At 44.1% G+C, this 20,508-nt stretch overlaps 1 protein-coding gene across 4 annotated transcripts in view; it reads right to left on the reverse strand.

Annotated features, from left to right (window-relative positions):
• LOC141084586 (E3 SUMO-protein ligase ZNF451-like) overlaps positions 1 to 15,932 on the reverse strand; it is a 104,553-nt gene extending 88,621 nt beyond the window's left edge. For all 4 annotated transcript variants that reach the window (XR_012231044.1, XM_073569418.1, XM_073569417.1 and 1 more), the window contains exons 1-3: positions 15,755 to 15,932; positions 4,363 to 4,489; positions 1,143 to 1,296 (exon numbers count right to left, since the gene is read on the reverse strand). Coding sequence is in view for 3 of the 4 variants with exons in the window: in XM_073569418.1 (XP_073425519.1) it covers positions 1,143 to 1,296; positions 4,363 to 4,489; positions 15,755 to 15,810 (337 nt within the window). In the remaining variant the exon portion in view is untranslated. The remainder of the gene's footprint in view (positions 1 to 1,142; positions 1,297 to 4,362; positions 4,490 to 15,754) is intronic.
• Positions 15,933 to 20,508: the final 4,576 nt, after the last annotated feature.

The following is a 20,508-nucleotide window of genomic DNA, read 5'->3' on the forward strand; positions in this document are numbered from 1 at the left end:
AGCAGGGAGTATCGATCATCTCACTACTCAGCCGTTATGTTCTCTTCTCTGTCACAGGATGGCAGGAGTCAGGGGTCACATGATCAGGACCCTCATTATATGCAGGACTCTGCTGTGCTAGTTGAGGGAAAGTTTATGTGTGGGGTCAGGAGGGGTTTACAGGGTGCATGGAGCAAAGCCGCATGTGTACAAGGTTTACGGAGTGGAGCTATGTGTGTACAAGGTGTACAGAGCGTGGCCGCGTCTGTACAAGCTGTACGGAGCAGAGTCGCATGTGTGTACGGAGCAGAACCATGTTTGTACGAGGCATAGAAAGCGGATCCGTGTGTATGAGGTGTGCGGAGCTATGCGTGTACAAGGTGTATGGTGGCGAGCATTCACACCTCCCAACCATCTCGATTTTGAGAGTCTGCCCTGACCGGGAGCTTACTTTTCCCGCGGACACAGGAGTACACGGCAGAGCCCCGAGGAGCACTTTAAAATTTGCAGGTGACGTTCCACCGGAATTGACGTGCTGGAAGCTGACTGGAAATGAGGTAATTTCGGGAGGAGATTGTGACGGAACCGTGGAGGAACTTGTCAGTACTGGGGGGCTGCGCTGACGCCGCAATAATGGAATATATATGTATATATTTTTGCCAACAGCGCGGTCATCTGCTGAGGTTCTCTGGTTAGGGGCCCACTCAGAAGTTTCGCCCCACCCGAACCAAAACCCTAGCTACGCCTCTAGTGTGCTGTGATATTTCCCTGTGCGCTCACACAGCTCTGACATCTGGGCGAGATCGTTCTGCTTCATATTTGCTATTTTTTTAACAGAGCCTTATGGAAAATATAAGATTTGCTACCACAGAAGTGTCTGGAGATCCGACAGAGCCTTAAATGATCTGACCTTTGGGAAGCCCACCTGTATGGATATAATGTACAAAAGTATATTCACTGTCTCTAGAAGTCCCTGTCAATTCTATGAAGGGCGCACTTCTCAGCGGTGTGCTTAGTGACGGGGTGCGACCCATGGGGCAGCCTCTGCCTTGTAATCATTCCTTTCATATACAATGAGCTTTGCATTGAACATTACAATACAATATGAACATTTCCATGGGCGTCCAGCTGTGATGGTGAAATGTGATATCGTGGCAGCACACCTTTTATGACAATTGCTCGCTTGAAGTGACTCTTCGCAAACATGTGTTTAAGGCATTCATCCATTTGGAAAAACAGCAGAAAACAGCTCGGACAGGCAAAGCTTTGGATATGCAGCGAGGGTAGGCGGGTTTCATGGCCATCAGCCAATTTTGCCTAGAAGAAAAGTAAATGTGAATACAGCACTTCAAGAAGTAAGCCCACTCACTAGTTATCAATGGAAAGGTAAAGAGATCATTTATACACACACTGTCCAGTTTCGGCTCCTTATCCAGCACGGGTAGGAAGTCACAAACTAGATTCTCATCCATTTCCATTAACGCTATTCCCTTCTACCTCCAGAATGAGAGCGGTCACACTGTGCATAGTGGTGGTCATGTGCCAACTAGACTCATCAGCTTCTCTCAATAGCGCTAATTTAAATAACTGCAAAGATTGGAGGAAAATCACTGTCACGACTGGGCAGTCGGCAGTCTCCTAACCCCTTCATGATCTTGAGATTTTCTGTTTTTGGCTTCCCTTCATCTCAGAGCCATAACTATTTTATTTCCTTATCAACACGGCCGTACGAGATCTTGCTTTTTACAGGACAAGTTGTACTTTTGAACGACACCATCGCTTCTACCATATAGTGTACTGGAAAACAGGAACAAAAACTCCAAGTGCAGTGAAACTGCAAAAAAAAAAGTGCAATTCCACAATGGTTTTTATTTTTCTAACCATGTTCTCTATATGCTAAAACTGACCTGCCATTATGATTCTCCAGGTCATAATGAGTTCTCAAATACCAAACATGTCTAGGTTCGTTAATTTATTTATGTGGTGAAAAAAAAAAGAAATCCAAAAGTTTGAGGGGGGGAGGGGGAGTAAAAAAATAAAAAGCCATTTTCCGAGACCTGTAGCATTTATATTTTTATAATTTTTGCGTGCTGAGCTGACATTTTTACTGATCCAATTTTTGGGTAGATACAATGTTTTGATCATCTGTTACTATATTTTACAGCAATTCTGCGGCAACAGAAAAAAAAAAAAACGTAACTGACATTTTGATTTTTTTTTCTCATTATGGTGTTTACCAATCAGATTCTTTCCTTCTCTATCTTGACAAATTGGCCGTTTCTGAACGCAGATCCACAATGTCAAGCACAATGCAGACCCCTGGTAGTCATGCCAACCAATCAGCACCCCACGATTATGTGACACAGCGACCAATGGGTGACATTAGTGACATGCTTCTGGAAAGTGCGAGTTAAATTTCACTGTCAGAAATTGACAGCCGCATTTAACTAGTTAACAGCTGTGGGTGCATCATGATTACACCTGCAGTTGTTAGGGGCACATGACAGAGGATCAAATCAGCTGTCAAAAGCTGGACATGGAGCTGGAAAAGACGTGGACATGGCGGACGAGACTGCACCAAAAAGGAATACATGACCTATGAAATGTTTATACACGTTATAGGTCGTAAAAGGGGATTACACTGCAGAAATTTCTGTTGAGCCTCCAAAATCCTGTTAAAGAGAACCTGTCACCTCATTTTTGGCCTATAAGATGTGGCCACAGCCATCAGGGGCTTATCTACAGCATTCTGTAATGCTGTAGATAAGCCCCTGATGAAACCTGAAAGAGAAAACGAGTTAGATTATACTCACCCGGGGGGGCTGTCCGGGTCCGGCGCCTACCTTCTAGTGATGACGTCCTCGTTTCTGTCGAGATTCCTGTGAAGGTGTAATTCTCTGCCCTGTTGAGGGCAGAGCAGAGTACTGCAGTGTGCATGCGCCGGGAAATGTCAGAGAGGTCCGGCACAGAGAAGTACACCTGCGCAGGAGTCGTGACAGAAGCGAGGAGGATGTCATCGCTAGATGGGAGGCGCTGGATCCGGACCGCCCCCCCGGTGAGTATAATATAACTCGCTTTTCTTATCTTTCAGGTTACATCGGGTGTTTACCTACAGCATTACAGAATGGTGTAGATAAGCCCCTGATGGCGGTGGCCGCATCTCATAAGGGAAAAATGAGGTGAAAGATTCCCTTTAATAATCTGTCCTATTCACAGTTCATAGAACAAGGGGAAACCCTGTATCTGTGCCATATTACTAATGCTTGTCAAAACAAACTGAAAATTTATGTCAGAATAAATAACTGACGCCAATAAATAACAATTTTTTTCCATGTGCTTCAGTAGTATCCTTTGGAGACTTTAAGCTCCAATCTTCTGATCTGTTGAGCTACACATAGCAGGGCTTCAGCCCTGCTATGTGTAGCAGAAATGCTCATCTGTAACTAACACCAGCCAAGGGGCGGTACTCATAGCACATCAGCAATGACAACCACAGGGTCTCCTGCAGACCCCAGGTGTAGTGAGCACCACTGGTCAGACTTGGTGACATGCTTCCAGCACAGCCATATTAAATGCCGCTGTTAGAGACTGACGGTGGCATTTAACAGCTGCAGGTGGATCACGATTCCATCAAGGCTGTTAGAGGCACACAACAGCTGATCAAATCAGCCGTCATGTGCCTGAAAACATGAGGGCTCAGGACCGGTGTCCGTATGGAATGCAGGGACACGACCAATGACAAATACGTCGAAAGTCATGAAGGGGTTAAAAACTAACTAGCTGAAACCTTCTAAGCTCTATGCAGGAACAGGAAGTATCTTTCCTGCATGAGTCATCACTGCAAAATCAGGAGTGAGCAGTTACTTTAGGAGCCCATGCAGGGACAAGAGACTTCCTGTTTCCACATACAGCAGAGAAAAGAGAAGAATTAACTGGGTAGAAAAGCAAAATGAGCAATTGTAAACACACAGTGCGATATAATATGATGATTGCAATATATTAAGAGGATAAAAACTTTGATGGTAAAGCTTCTTTAAGGCATGTGATTGTTCAGGGCAACTGATAGTTGATCTCAGCTAAGCTCCTTAGAATACTGCATTATATAGGAATTCTGTAATTTAAGCAGATAGAGGGCAATCCATTCGTGGTACCTAGAATGCATGATGGCATCAAGTGGCTGAACAGTGACAAGCACACGGAGCTGTAAAGTGGGTCGATCACATTCGCATATTGCGAAGTGTCTTTCCTAAGTATTGCCATCTGAACAGGTTTTAAGCAATAAAAGGTTTATATTACTTTTAGGAGCACAGTTTTTTTTATCAAAAAGAAAACGTTAGTCCAATCTACAAAACTGAGGATTTCCTTTTGTGTGATAAAACGAACCTTTTCTGCAATATGATCATCATACGCTTCTATGCTTCCAAATCGCTTGAGACACAGAAGACAGGCATAAGAGTTGTCACACACACCATGGAGAGCAATGGAGGGGTCGCAGGGAGAATGGTCGAACCTTGGGAAAAATATGGTAATGGTTAATGAACGACGCATGGCAAATTACGCCCAATTCCCTTATAATTGGGCTACATTCACATTGTGTGTGAGGTTCCTTTAGGCTACTTTCACACATCAGGTTTTTTCCGACAGGCAGGATCCGGCTATTTGCTAAAAAAAAAAAAACGGATCCTGCGAAAGCTGCTGCCAGATCCAGTTTTCTCTCATTGAATTGTATTATTGCCGGATCATGCCGCATGGCCTTCCGTTTCTTCCAGTTTTCGCTGGATCCGGCTAAATGTTTCATTCCGGCTTCTGGAAAAGACATCTCTAGTAACTTTTTTTTGTCTGCGGCAAAAAAAAAAAACGAACAGCGGCGCTTCCCGTTTTTTGCCATAATGGAAGCCTATGGGCTCCAAAATGCGTCGGTTCCGGAAAGACGGATCCAGTTTTTTAAGTCTGCGCATGCTCAGATCCAATTGGCCAGCCCCCAGGAAACAAGATACACCTGCTAGACGGATTCAGCAGAAAAACGGGTCCATTTTTTCAGTTGTCCAAAATTTACGCCGGATCCTGCCTGTCAGAAAAAACCTGATGTGTGAAAGTAGCCTTCGAAACAAAAAGTTTCTAAAAGAGCCCCTTTAAAATTTTACCTCTCACAACACAATTATAGTGTGTGTGTGTGTGTGTGTGTGTGTGTGTGTGTGTGTGTGTGTGTGTGTGTGTGTGTGTGTGTGTGTGTGTATACACACACACACACACACTATATATCTACATATACACATACCATACATACACATTATACATATATCTACATCTCTCTCTCTCTCTATATATATATATAAATAAAATACATACACACACATACAGGTGCATCTCACAAAATTAGAATATCAAAAAGTTAGTTTATTTCAGTTCTTCAATATAAAAAGTGAAACTCATATAGGGTCATTACAAACAGTGATCTATTTTACGTGTTTTTGATAATGTTGATGATTATGGCTTACAGCCAATGAAAACCCAAATGTTATTATCTCAGTAAAATACTTCATAACACCACCTTGAAAAATGATTTTAAAATCCGAAATGTTAACCTCCTGAAATGTATGTTCAGTAAATGCACTCAATACTTGGTCGGGGCTCCTTCTGCATCAGTTACTGCATCAATGCGACGTGGCATGTAGGCGATCAGTCTGAGGCAATGCTGAGGTGTTATGGAAGCCCAGGTTGCTTTGATAGCATTCTTCAGCTCATTTGCATTGTTAGGTCTAAGGTCTCTAATCTTCCTCTTGACAAAACCCCAGAGATTCTCTATGAGGATAAGGCCAGGCGAGTTTCCTGGCTAATCAAGCACAGTGATACTGTTTTTAAAGCAGGTATTGGTACTTTTGGCAGTGTGGACAGGTGCCAAGCTCTGCTGGAGAATGAAATTTCCATCTCCAAACAAGCTGAAGGCTGCTGCTATCAAAGCAACCTGGGCTTCCAGCACAAATTAACTAAACGATTACCTAAGTATTGATAGCATTTTATTTTCAACTCATTCAAGAGCCTTTTGATAAACATTTTTGGGTTTTCCTTTCGGTGCAAAGAGGAACAGATTTTTGGCAGTTTCAACTCTTGAACAGGCCACGTAAAGTTAACCATGAGAAAAACATTGAGATTGCAAATCGATACCTACCACTTTCAACGACTGTCCCTGAGCATTGTTAATGGACATTGCAAATGCCAGTCGAAGAGGAAACTGGATGAGTTTAAAATGAAAAGGCAAATCAGATGGAATGAGTGGAATTCTTGGAAAGAAAATGTCCTCCTTTGGCTCATCCAGTTGCTGAGCTGTGTATCTAATCCTATCCTGTGTGATACAGTCTGCTGCGCTGCCATAATGGGTTTATGGGCACGGAACTATGGGATGGAAGATGTGGGATGGGTATATGGACACTGGACTATGGGATGGAGGATATGTGTGATGGGTATATGGGCATGGTACTATGAGATGGAGGATGTGTGAAGGTAAATGGGCACTGGACTAAGGGATAGAAGATATGTATGATGGGTATATGGGCACTGGACGATGGGATGGAGGATAATCATAATTTTCTATAACTAACCACAGTTAGGCTAGTCTCACACTAGCGTTTGGAGGCGCAGCGCACGCTTGGCGTGAAGCTCTGCCCCCTGCCGCGCCTCCTCCGGTCAGCTCCGCCTATCGTCGCATGACGCTGCATGCGACCTGCGTACCCTATCTTTAGCATTGGGTACGCAGGCCGTGCGCAGGTATGCTTTTGTCGGCGCATGTATCCTTTTGACGGTGCGCTAACCTGCGCCAAATGCACTGTGTTGCACTTTGGTGCGCCCGGCGCACTGTCAATGTGACGCATACGCCGCCAAAAGCATACCTGCATACGGCCTGCGTACCCAATGCTAAAGATAGGGTACGCAGGTCGCATGCAGCGGCATGCGCCCATAGGTGGAGTTGACTGCAGGAGGCGGAGCTTCACGCCGAGCGTGCGCTGCGCCTCCAAACGCTAGTGTGAAACTAGAATATATACGAGGGGCGATCCAAAAGTAATGATAATCAGTTATTTCTATTGCACACAGAAATTAAAATAAAATGTTTTCTTCTCTGTTAGGTAACCACTAGTCCAGGAAAAAAAAAAAAATCACTTAAATAGGCCACGATTCCCGGGAGCTACATTCATTTGAATATGAACTGCCAAGGAGTGATCAAAATGGAAAAAACGAGCTCAAAGCTGTCATCAAATACCTCTGCTTGAAAAAAATGTCTACCAAAGACATACACAGCGACTTGGTGGAAACATTGGGGGGACTCTTCTCCATATTCCACAGTTGCACGCTGGGCCAAGAAATTTTAGCTGGGAAGAACATTGACGGAAGATGAACATCGCGAAGGACGCCCATCCACGTCCCTCAATGAAGAAAACGTGAAAAAAGTTGAAGTTGTGTTGGCAGATCGAAGAGTGACTATCAGGCATGTAGCTGAGGTCACAGGGATCTCATATGGCAGTATTCAAAGAATCCTTGCAAAAGAATTGCATATGAGAAAGGTCTCCGCGCGTTGGGTGCCAAAAATGTTAACCGACGAGCAAAAGAAGAAACGAGTTGACATTTCAATAGCAAATCTCGAAAAGTTCCAAGCAGACAAGGAGAATTTTTTGTCACGTTTTTTGACCATGGATGAGACCTGGATCCACCACTTTGATCCCGAAACTAAACAATCGATGACATGAAAACGAGCCGACGAACCGACGCCGAAGAAATTCAAAGTGTCAAGCTCAGCAGGGAAGGTTATGGCGTCCGTTTTTGGGATGCTGAAGGAATTATTATGGTGGGCTATTTGGAGAAGGGAGCCAGTATTACGGGCTCCTACTATGCAGAACAAATAAGAAGATTGCGGGAGGCTATCAAGGAGAAAAGGCGCGGCAAACTGCGGGCTGGAGTGCTGTTTCACCAAGATAACGCACCGGCTCACAAAGCTGCAGTTGCCATGGCTACCATTCAAGAAGCGGGCATTGAACTGGTGGAACACCCCCCCATTCGCCAGATCTAGCCCCCAGTGACTTTTTTCTCTTTCCTCGGCTCAAGGAACACATCCAAGGCAAGAAATTTGACGACAATAGCGACGTGATAACCGCTGTTGGGGAGTTTTTTGAGGGTCAAGATCAAGAATTTTTTTCGAAGGGAATTCTAAGTTTAGAAAAGAGATGGACTAAATGTATAGACTTGTTAGGAGACTATGTAGAAAAATAAAAATATTTTTTGACTATATTCATTGTGTTTACTATTGATTATCATTACTTTTGGATCGCCCCTCGTATAAATAAATCAGCTTCTCTAAATGTCTGACAGCCATTAATAATAATAATCATTATTTATATAGCGCCAACATAATCCGCAGAGCTTTACAGTTTAACAGTTTCAAAACACAAGTCATTCCATTCCTGTGTCAGTTGAATTCCAACCAGAGTACGCCTCATTCTACTTAAAGTACATTATATATATATATATTTTACACACATACACACACACTACTGTTCAAAAGTTTGGGGTCACCCAGACAATTGTGTTTTCCATGAAAAGTCATACTTTTATTAATCAAATGTGTTGCCAACAGAATTTAAAATCTAGTCCAGACAGACAAGGTTCGAAAAAAAGTTTATTTGAAACAATTTTCTCCTTCAAATTTTGCGTTCGTCAAAGAATGCTCCCTTTGCAGCAATTACAGCGCTGCAGACCTTTGGCATTCTAGCAGTTAATTTGCTGAGGTAATCTGGAGAAATTTCACCCCATGCTTCCAGAAGCCCCTCCCACAAGTTGGTTAGGCTTGATGGGCACTTTTTGCGTACCATACAGTCAAGCTGCTCCCACAACAGCTCAATGGGGTTGAGATCTGGTGACTGCACTGGCCACTCCATTACAGATAGAATACCAGCTGCCTGCTTCTTCCCAAATAGTTCTTGCATAATTTGGAGGTGTGCTTTGGGTCATTGTCCTATTATAGGATGAAATGAGCTCCAATCAAGCGCTGTCCACAGGGTATGGCATGGTGTTGCAAAATGGAGCGATAGCCTTACTTATTAAAAATCCCTTTTACTTTGTACAAATCTCCCACTTTACCAGAACCAAAGCAACCCCAGACCATCACATTACCTCCACCATGCTCGACAGATGGAGTCAGGCACTCTTCCAACATCTTTTAAGTTGTTTTGCATCTCACAAATGCCCTTCTCTGTGATCCAAACACCTCAAACTTCGATTTGTCTGTCCATAACACTTTAAACGTTGACACTGGCGTTTTGCGTGTACCAATTAATGAAGCTGCCAGTTGAGGACCTGTGAGGCATCGATTTCTCAAACTACAGACTCTAACGTACTTGTCTTGTTGCTCAGTTATGCAGCTAAGCCTCCCACTTCTCTTTCTACTCTGCTTAGAGCCTGTTGGTGCTCTCCTCTGCCCTCGGCTTATACGAGAGTCATTGTCCAGAAAGCCGGAGGGGGAGCGACAGATCAGCGGCAGTTAGCCGGAAGTTGTAACTGTGCTGCTGCTAAAGAGAAATGAATATTCATTTCTCCTATAGCAGTGACAGCTGCAGCCGCCAGCTTCCAGAAGACCTCATATTCCTCCCCCCCCTCACGTCGTCGCTGCATCTCCGTTGTTCCCAACGCCGGCAGCTCTTCCTGTGGAGAGCGATCACGAGGCACCGCTCATTAAATATGCACACATCTCCACTCCTATAGGCGTGGAGCACATATTCATTACTTTAATGAGCGGTGACACTTGATCGCTCAGCAAAAGAAGCGTTATGGTAAGCTGGAACAAAGTGCTGCGCCTGGATGGCACACTGGAGGAGGGTGAGTATTATGTTTTTTTGTTTTTTTTTCCTGAAGCATGCACACCAGGAAAGGAGGGGGTGAGCCATGCATACAACTATGGGACCTGGGAGCCACGCATAGCAGGACAGGGATAAGGGGGCAAGGCATATCTGCCATCTACTCGGAAAAAAAAATAAAATAAATTATAATATATATAAATATATATACACATACACAGTACAAATCCAGAAGTTTGGACACACCTTCTCATTCAAAGAGTTTTCTTTATTTTCATGACTATGAAAATTGTAGATTCACTCTGAAGGCATCAAAACTATGAATTAACACATGTGGAATTATATAATTAACAAAAAATGTGTGAAACAACTGAAAATATGTCTTATATTCTAGGTTCTTCAAAGTAGCCACCTTTTGCTTTGATTACTGCTTTGCACACTCTTGGCATTTTCTTGATGAGCTTCAAGAGGTAGTCACCGGAAATGGTCTTCCAATAGTCTAGAAGAAGTTCCCAGAGATGCTTAGCACTTGTTGGCCCTTTTGCCTTCACTCTCTGCGATCCAGCTCACCCCAAACCATTTCGATTGGGTTCAGGTCTGGCGACTGTGGAGGCCAGGTCATCTGGCGTAGCACCCCATCACTCTCTTTCTTGGTCAAATAGCCCTTACAGAGCCTGAAGGTGTGTTTGGGGTCATTGTCCTGTTGAAAAATAAAGGATGGTCCAACTAAATGCAAACCGGATGGAATAGCATACCACTGCAAGATGCTGTGGTAGTTATGCTGGTTCAGTATGCCATCAATTTTGAATAAATCCCCAACAGTGTCACCAGCAATGCACCCCCACACCATCACACCTCCTCCACCATGCTTCACGGTGGGAACCAGGCATGTAGAGTCCATCCGTTCATCTTTTCTGTGTCGCACAAAGCCACGGTGATTGGAACCAAAGATCTCAAATTTGGACTCATCAGACCAAAGCACAGATTTCCACTGGTCTAATGTCCATTCCTTGTGTTCTTTAGCCAAACAAGTCTCTTCTGCTTGTTGCCTGTCCTTAGCAGTGGTTTCCTAGCAGCTATTTTACCATGAAGGCCTGCTGCACAAAGTCTCAACAGTTGTCGTAGAGATTTGTCTGCTGCTAGAACCCTGTGTGGCATTGACCTGGTCTCTATTCTGAGCTGCTGTTAACCTGCGATTTCTGAGGTTGGTGACTCGGATGAACTTATCCTCTGCAGCAGAGGAGACCCTTGGTCTTCCGTTCCTGGGCCGGTCCTCATGTGAGCCAGTTTCTTTGTAGTGCTTGATGGTTTTTGCCACTGCATTTGGGGGCACTTTCAAAGTTTCCCCAATTTTTCGGACTGACTGACCTTCATTTCTTAAAGTAATGAAGGCCACTCATTTTTCTTTACTTAGCTGCTTTTTTCTTGCCCTAATACAAATTCTAACAGCCTATTCAGTAGGACTATCAGCTGTGTATCCACCAGACTTCTGAACAACACAACTGATGGTCCCAACCCCATTTATAAGGCAAGAAATCCCACTTATTAAACCTGACAGGGCACACCTGTGAAGTGAAAACCATTTCTGGTGACTACCTCTTGAAGCTCATCAAGAGAAGGCCAAGAGTGTGCAAAGCACTAATCAAAGCAAAAAGTGGCTACTTTGAAGAACCTAGAATGTAAGACATACAGTATTTTCAGTTGTTTCACACTTTTTTGTTAATTATATAATTCCACATGTGTTAATTCATAGTTTTCAAGAGAAAAAAGGTCGCACTCTGCGGGATAATGATGAATGTTTATTGACACTGAATTACATGTCACGTCGGAGATGTGCAGGAGAGTGTGTCAAATGGCTGACTACGGCCGTTTCACGCTACTCGAGCGCTTCCACGGGACCCGTGGAAGCGCTTGAGTAGCGTGAAACGGCCGTAGTCAGCCATTTGACACACTCTCCTACACATCTCCGACGTGACATGTAATTCAGTGTCAATAAACATTCATCATTATCCCGCAGAGTGCGACCTTTTTCTCTTGAAAACTACATTCGTCTTGCTACGAGGTCAAGCACCCGGGAGTCCTGGATGTGAGCTCTCCGCCTGCTGCCAGCCACGGACCTTAGCACGGTAACAGCGGTGCCATCCGCTTTCTTGCATTAATTCATAGTTTTGATGCCTTCAGTATGAATCTACAATTTACAGATTCATGAAAATACACGATGTTCCAAATTATTATGCAAATTGGTTTTAAGTGTCATAGCGTTTTTTTTTTTTTTTTTCAATGAAACTCATTGACGGTATTGTGCCTCAGGGTTCTTTGGATCACCGAAATCAATCTCAGATACCTGTGATAATTAGTTTGCCATGTGAGACCAATAAAAGGAAGGCTGGATGTTCCACACTATTAAGTAGGCAAGAGTTTTCAAGTAACATGGGAAAGAAAAAGGATCTCTCTGCTGCTGAAAAGCATCAAATAGTGCAATGCTTTGGTCAAGGCATGGAAACATTAGCTATTTCCCGAAAACTCAAGCGTGATCATCGTACTGTTTGTACATTGTGCTCAGATTTGTGGCTAATTCTGAGCACAGACGTGTTTCATAGAATCGTAGAGTTGGAAGGGACCTCCTGGGCCATCTGGTCCAACCCCCTGCTCAAAGCAGGATTCGCTAAATCATCCCAGTCAGATGTCTGTCCAGCCTCTGTTTGAAGACTTCCATTGAAGGAGAACTCACCACTTCTCGTGGCAGCCTGTTCCACTCATTGATCACTCTGTCAAAAAGTTTTTTCTAATATCTAATCTGTGTCTCCTCCCATTCAGTTTCATCCCATTGCTTCTAGTCTTTCCTTGTGCAAATGAGAATAAAGTTGATCCTTCTACAATGTGACAGCCCTTTAGATATTTGTAGACAGCTATTAAGTCTCCTCTCAGTCTTCTCTTTTGCAAACTAAACATTCCCAAATCCTGCAACCTTTCCTCATAAGACAGGGTTTGCAGACCGGTAACCATTTTGGTCGCTCTTTTCTGAACTTGCTCCAGTTTGATGATGTCTTTTTTAAAATGTGGTGCCCAAAACTGGACACAATATTCCAGATGAGGTCTGACCAAAGAGGAGTAGAGGGAAATAATGACTTCACGTGATCTAGACTGTATGCTTCTGTTAATACATCCTAGAATTGCATTTGCCTTTTTTGCTGCTGCATCACACTGTTGACTCATATTCAGTCTGTGATCTATTAGTATACCCAAGTCTTTTTCACATGTGCTGTCACTTAGCCCTATTCCTCCCATTCTATATATGCTTTTTTCATTTTTATTGCCCAGATGTAGTACTTTGCATTTCTCCCTGTTAAAAACCATTCTGTTAGTTGCTGCCCACTTCTCCAGTTTATTTATCAGCAGTTTGTGCTGTTATCAGCACAGCAGTTTGTGCTGATAAAGGCAGAATAAGGAAGGTTTCTGCCAGGCACGTCCATCGGATTAAGAGAGGAGCTGCTAAAAAGCCATTACAAACCAGCAAACAGATATTTGAAGCTGCTGTTGCCTCTGGAGTCCCTCGAACCTCAAGGTGTAGAATCCTTCAAAGGCTTCCTGTGGTGCATAAACCTACTATTCGGCCACAGTGCTCACAAGCAGAAACGGTTGCAGTGGGCCCAGACATACAAGACGACTAATTTTCAAATAGTCTTGTTTACTGATGAGTGTCGAGCAACCCTGGATGGTCCAGATGGATGGAGTAGTGGATGGTTGGTGGATGGCCACCATGTCCCAACAAGGCTGTGACGTCAGCAAGGAGGTGGAGAAGTCATGTTTTGGGCCAGAATCATGGGGAAACAGCTGGTAGGGCCCTTTAAGGTTCCTGAAGTGTGAAAATGACCTCTGCAAAGTATATAGTTTCTGACAACTCTTTTCCATGGTATAAAAAGCAGAAACACCTTCAGGAGCAAAATCATCTTCATGCATGACAATGCACCATCTCATGCTGCACGGAATACCTCTGAGTCATTGGCTGCTATGGGCAAAAAAGGAGATAAACTCATGGTGTGGCCACCATCTTCCCCTGACCTCAACCCTATAGACAACCTTTGGAGTATCATCAAGCAAAAGATCTATGAGGGTGGGAGGCAGTTCACATCAAAACAGCAGCTTCTTCTTGCAAAGAAATACAAGCAGAAACGCTCCAAAAACTCACAAGTTCAATGGATGCAAGAATTGTGAAGGTGATATCAAAGAACATGTAACTTGGCCTGTTAGGATGTTTTGGAGGTAAATACCTTTTTTGTTCAGTGAATGTGACCTCCTAATATGCTGCAAATTCCACAAATGAGCATTTTCAGCTCTTTAAAACATATCAAATGTTTAAAAATTCTACTGTGCCTAATAATTTGGAACAGTGCATTTTAAGTTTTTATTCATTTTGGAGATTATACTGTTATCATTGGGAGGTTCCTTCAATAAAATTTGATGTATACTCTAACGGGTGATGAATTTTATTAGACTGACTGTCATTTGCACCGACCATTTAGGAAAATCAGAGAAAAATATCATTTGCATAATAATTTGGAATGTGTATATATATATATATATATATATATATATATATATATACACACACACATACACATATACACACACACACACACACATACACATATACCCACACACACATACACATATACCCTGCCAAAACTGGTCTTAGGAAAAATAACCGAGGCATCAGCAACGTAGTTCATTTCCTTTACGCGAACAAGGAGAGGCGGGTCCAATTAAAAATAAAAAAAACTAAAACTAAATGCTATACAAAAGGTTTAGAAACTCTGACAGCAGATCATGAGGAAGACTAGCGTTGAAACACATTGATCTGTGCCTCTGTGTGTATAGTGCCAGACAATATTTGTTTCCAACATTTTTAAATATTTTGACGTAAAGCTATTTTGTAACTACCCTCGCCTACCGCTGGATCCCTCCCTACCTTTTTCAAAATGCTATAGATATAGAAAATCTGACAGCAGGTGTTTGCGTTGTAATCCGAAAACAGCATGCTGTAGAGGCAGAGACCTTGATTCCAGTGATGTATCATTACTGGGCTGCCTACTGCAGTTTTGATAAAATCCCTTTTTTCTGTGCTGCAGATCTAGCAGTTCTCTGAATGCTACGCTGGTATAATGCCACTCACACCACTGATTTGCAGCTTTGTACACTGCATAGGCAGAAAGCGGCCAATCAGGAGGACTACATGCCATGCGACAACTAGTCCTGTAGTGATATTTCTCTGCTGAAAAATAACTTTATTGAAACTGCAATAAACAGCCTAGTAAGTGGCATTGCTGGAATCTGGGTCTGTGCCCCAAAAAACGCTGCTCTTGGATTACATAGCAAAACTTGCTGACAGATTGCCTTCACATTTCGCCATGATAGAAATGGGTCAGAACAGACAGTGCATTGCAGCTTGAGTACAGTTTCATAGACAGATCTGTCATAGCACACAAGTGAACCACCAAAATCGCCTATAATTGGCATGTGAGCATAGGAATTGGACCAAGAATTCAAGGAAGAATATGGCCAGATCTGAATACTGTCTGATCTTATTATCATGAGTAGGGACAGGTACCTGTGTGTTGGGCTCTTCATGCATGTGATGTGACAGTGATACAGCCGCGACACATGCAGCAGTGGCACCGATCAGCTGATCGGCCTGTGCGATCCAAGAAGTCAGGTTCCCTCTGTAGCTTATTCAATAAGCGCTATAGCTTGCCGAATAAGAGGGAACTCGAGCATACTTGCTCATCTCTACTGAACACTACCTAATAATAGCAAACAAGAATGAAAATATCCATGGTTTCCTTCACCAGAGCAAACAAGGATTAGGACAGAAACCCACGAGGTAACCCTGTGAATAAATGAAGAAGTGATAGAGGTCATGCTGGAGGACATCTTACCGTTTCAGGTGACCTAACAGCAGTTGTCCATTGTCAAACCTCCGGTCACAGTTCATAACAGGACATGTGATTCGCTGACTCCTCACGGGGTTGGTTTCATGGGATCTAGACAACGGTCGGCGGCTGGCGGAAACGCTGCCGGGTTTAAGGCCTGGAGTATAAACATAAAATACGTCAAATGCATCACACTAGAAGGAAAACTGGTGAAAAGAGGTGAGCAATAAAGTTTGTGCAGCTTGGTCCAGTCCAGTCGTCCTGGCAGTTGCCTTCACTACTGCACCGGGCATCCTGGGCCGCTCAGGCGCCAACTACAAAGACTACTACTTACATGGCATCACCGGCTCATGAGAGATACTCAGAAAGACCGGCGCAGAAGTGAAGAGGAACAGACTGGACACCGGTCAATTGCTCATCTCAATTATCAACTTAGATTTTTTTTTTGTTTTTACTGCTTGTAAACCTTTTTCTTGGCAATATTTCAATGCTCTTCTGTTGCAATGCCTTATGCTAGTCTGTAGCCAGTCACACCCGGCCATTAGACTTGGCTCCTCTGTTGGGCACTCGTTCTCCAAAGCAACCAGTCCGCACCCCACAAGTGAATCACACCAGCACTAGTAGGCTTATGGAGGAAGCCGCAATATTCTACAAACCCACTGAGAGCTATCTTTAGGATAAAAATCTCCATAGATCAGATGGCAGCACACTGGAGTCAGAGACATGACAAAGGGCGAGGTTAAAAGAGGAGGTTGATTATATATGCATGTGTTAATCAACTAACCATGGAGGTCAGTCTAGTATAACTGGTCCTGGAGGTCAGCGGCTGCACAGGGGCAGAGTCTAGTATACCTGGTCGTCAGAGGCGGCACAGGGGCAGAGTCTAGTATACCTGGTTGTCAGAGGCGGCACAGGGGCAGAGTCTAGTATACCTGGTCCTGGTGGTCAGAGGCGGCACAGGGGCAGAGTCTAGTATACCTGGTCCTGGAGGTCAGCGGCTGGACAGGGAGGGGCAGAGTCTAGTATAACTGATCCTGATGGTCAGAGGCGGCACAGGGGTAGAGTCTAGTATACCTAGTCCTGGTGGTCAGAGGCAGCACAGGGGCAGAGTCTAGTATACCTAGTACTGGTGGTCAGAGGCGGCACAGGGGCAGAGTCTAGTATACCTAGTACTGGTGGTCAGAGGCGGCACAGGGGCAGAGTCTAGTATACCTGGTCCTGGAGGTCAGCGGCTGGACAGGGAGGGGCAGAGTCTAGTATACCTGATCCTGATGGTCAGAGGCGGCACAGGGGCAGAGTCTAGTATACCTAGTCCTGGTAGTCAGAGGCGGCACAGGGGCAGAGTCTAGTATACCTAGTCCTGGTAGTCAGAGGCGGCACAGGGGCAGAGTCTAGTATACCTAGTACTGGTGGTCAGAGGCGGCACAGGGGCAGAGTCTAGTATAACTGATCCTGATGGTCAGAGGCGGCACAGGGGCAGAGTCTAGTATACCTGGTCGTCAGAGGCGGCACAGGTGCAGAGTCTAGTATACCTAGTCCTGGTGGTCAGAGGCGGCACAGGGGCAGAGTCTAGTATACCTGGTCGTCAGAGGCGGCACAGGTGCAGAGTCTAGTATACCTAGTCCTGGTGGTCAGAGGCGGCACAGGGGCAGAGTCTAGTATACCTGGTCGTCAGAGGCGGCACAGGGGCAGAGTCTAGTATACCTAGTCCTGGTGGTCAGAGGCTGCACAGGGGCAGAGTCTAGTATACCTGGTCTTGAAGGTTAGAGGCAGCACAGGGAGGGGCAGATTCTAGTATACCTATTCCTGGTGGTCAGAGGCGGCACAGGGGCAGAGTCTAGTATACCTGGTCCTGGTGGTCAGAGGCTGCACAAGGAGGGGCAGATTCTAGTATACCTGGTCCAGGAGGTCAGAGGCTGCACAAGGGCAGAGATGATGAAACAAACTGTGCTTTTTCCTCCTTATATCATCTGTAACCACTCTCCTACACAGAGCACCAAGAAGTAAAATTGTTGATGCTGCTCTCAAACTAAAGCTCAAAGCCCTTATTTTGTAGCCCCAAGAAGAGAGTAAAATTGTGACATATTACGTCTGACAATGAGAAGACAAGCTGGGCAAATAGAACAGAATCAGTAACAGGGAAGATGGTGGTAAGCCATGAGCCAAGGGCTATGATCACATTGTGAATGATAAAAGCCGCCCGAAGCATATGGGCAAGTATCAGGCATTGGCTGTATTTCACCCATACATGCTTCTACTACCTGCCCGCTGCCCTCGAGAGACACACAGAGAGAGACCCATCACTGAAGGGGAGCAGGCGGGAAGAAGCTGCTGGGGACAGATTTTTCGACTAGTCTCCCATGCGGCTTTGTCCCTGGCAGCTTTTAACCCCTTTATCCCCAAGCCTGTTTTCACTTTCCTGACCACCGACACTTTATGAGGTAATAACTCTGGAACACTTCAATGGATCCCGCTGACTCAGATAGTTTTCATGCGACATATTGTACTTCACGATAGTGGGAACATCAGTTCTACATGACTTGCTCTTATTTGTGAAAAAAAAAAAAAAAAAAGGGTGAACATTTTTCGATTTTCAAACTTTTAATTTTTATGCCCTTAAACCAGAGAGTTGTGTCACACAAAATACACTGCTCAAAAAAATAAAGGGAACACTTAACCCCTTCACCCCCAAGGGTGGTTTGCACGTTCATGACCGGGCCAATTTTTACAATTCTGACCACTGTACCTTTATGAGGTTATAACTCTGGAACGCTTCCATGGATCCCGGTGATTCTGACATTGTTTTCTCGTGACATATTGTACTTCATGTTAGTGGTAAAATTTCATTCAAATAACTTGCGTTTATTTGTGAGAAAAACGGAAAATTTGGCGAAAATTTCGCAATTTTCCAACTTTGAATTTTTATGCCCTTAAATCACAGAGATACTGCACACAAAAAACTTGATAACTAACATTTCCCACATGTTTACTTTATATTAGCACAATTTTGGAACCAACATTTTTTTTTTGTTAGGAAGTTATAAGGGTTAAAAGTTGACCAGCGATTTCTCATTTTTACACCACCATTTTATTTTTACGGACCACATCACATTTGAAGCCACTTTGAGGGGTCTATATCATAGAAAATACCCAAAAGTGACCCAATTCTAAAAACTGCACCCCTTAAGGTGCTCAAAACCACATTCAAGAAGTTTATTAACCCTTTAGGTGTGTCACAGGAATTTTTTTGAATATTTAAAAAAAAAAAAATATGAACATCTAACTTTTTTCTTTTTTTTTTAAACCAGTTATTTTTATTTAGGTTTCAAAAGATTTTAAACAATAAACAGTGGATATCAATATACATGTAACAATTCACATATCTTGTAGTAATACAATCAAAGCCATCCCCCCCTCCCCCAATACTCCTTATGCCGGGTATACTTGAGAGTCTTGGCAATCATATCACCGCCATCCAGGCGGACCATATTTTTTCGAAAGTTCTTTCACCATGCCTTCGCCTGTAAATGCTTTCCTCTAAATGCATTACCGTACGTGTCTGGGCAATAAATTCCCTCCTAGTGGGGGGTTCCGAATCCTTCCATTTTCGTGCTATTAGTTTGCGTGCCACATACAGCAACCTCGCTATTGCCACTTTGTAATGTTCTGAGACAGGTATCCCATCCACCTCCCCCAAAACACACAGCACTGGATTCCTGTCGAGCGTACATGCATAAGCTCCCTCAATTTTGTTGATAACGACCAGCCAGTATGCCACCAGCCGCGGACACGACCATAACATATGTAACAGTCCGGCCTGGTCTGTGCCACATCTAGGGCAGCTAGAGTCTCCCCTCAAGCCCGCCTTGAATAGGACCAGCGGTGTTTTGTATGTTCTATTACATATAATTGGGAGAGCCGTGCCTGCTCGCTTAGAGAGATCTTCGGGACATATTCAAGAATAGTCTCCCATTGTTCTGTTGTGAGGGTACCCAACTCCCTCTCCCATTTACTCTTTGCAGTGAAGTGATTGTCCCCCAGATAAGAGTGTAGTAGATCATGATATATGCTCGATATAACTCCCCTCGTCCCTCCTTTCATACACACAAATTCTAGTACAATGTCGCCCTGAACCGTCATGGCTCCCAATCTACACTGTGCCCTCCAAGCATGTCGAAGCATATAGTATTGAAACCCCCATACCGAAGGCAAATCAAATTCCTCTCTCAATGTCTCAAAGGTCTTCAGGTCCGTTCCACTCTGCAGCTGGCACACATATCTTACTCCTTTCACCTTCCAATTGCCCATTTGACGCAGCTTATTAAGTTCCGGCAGATGCTCATTGTCCCACACCGGTGAGTACCTAGTCAGCTCATCCACCCCTCTGATCCTTTTAATGGTGTCCCATACCTTCTGAATCATGCCTATGGTAGGATATGGTGCTCCCAGTTTCTTAAAGGTACCATCCTCTAGACCCTGGATAAGTGGGCGTCTCCCCGTCACATGTACCAGCACCCGGTGAGCTGCTCCTCCACAATCGAGCTCTCTCCATCCCCTGACATGCTGGCCCTGTACTGCCAAGAAATAGACCCATGGATTTGGTGCGGCCAGTCCTCCCTCTTTCTTTCCTTTTTGCAGAGTTCCAAATTTAATCCGTGCCTGCTTCTTGCCCCATATCAAGGATCTGAAGATAGAATCAATGCCCCGAAACCGTTTTTTTGGTAGCCATATCGGCGAATTGTGCAAAACGTACATTAGTT

This window comes from Dendrobates tinctorius, unplaced genomic scaffold (genome assembly GCF_039654945.1).
Source record: "Dendrobates tinctorius isolate UK_male_01 unplaced genomic scaffold, ASM3965494v1 ptg000024l, whole genome shotgun sequence".
NCBI lineage: Eukaryota > Metazoa > Chordata > Amphibia > Anura > Dendrobatidae > Dendrobates > Dendrobates tinctorius.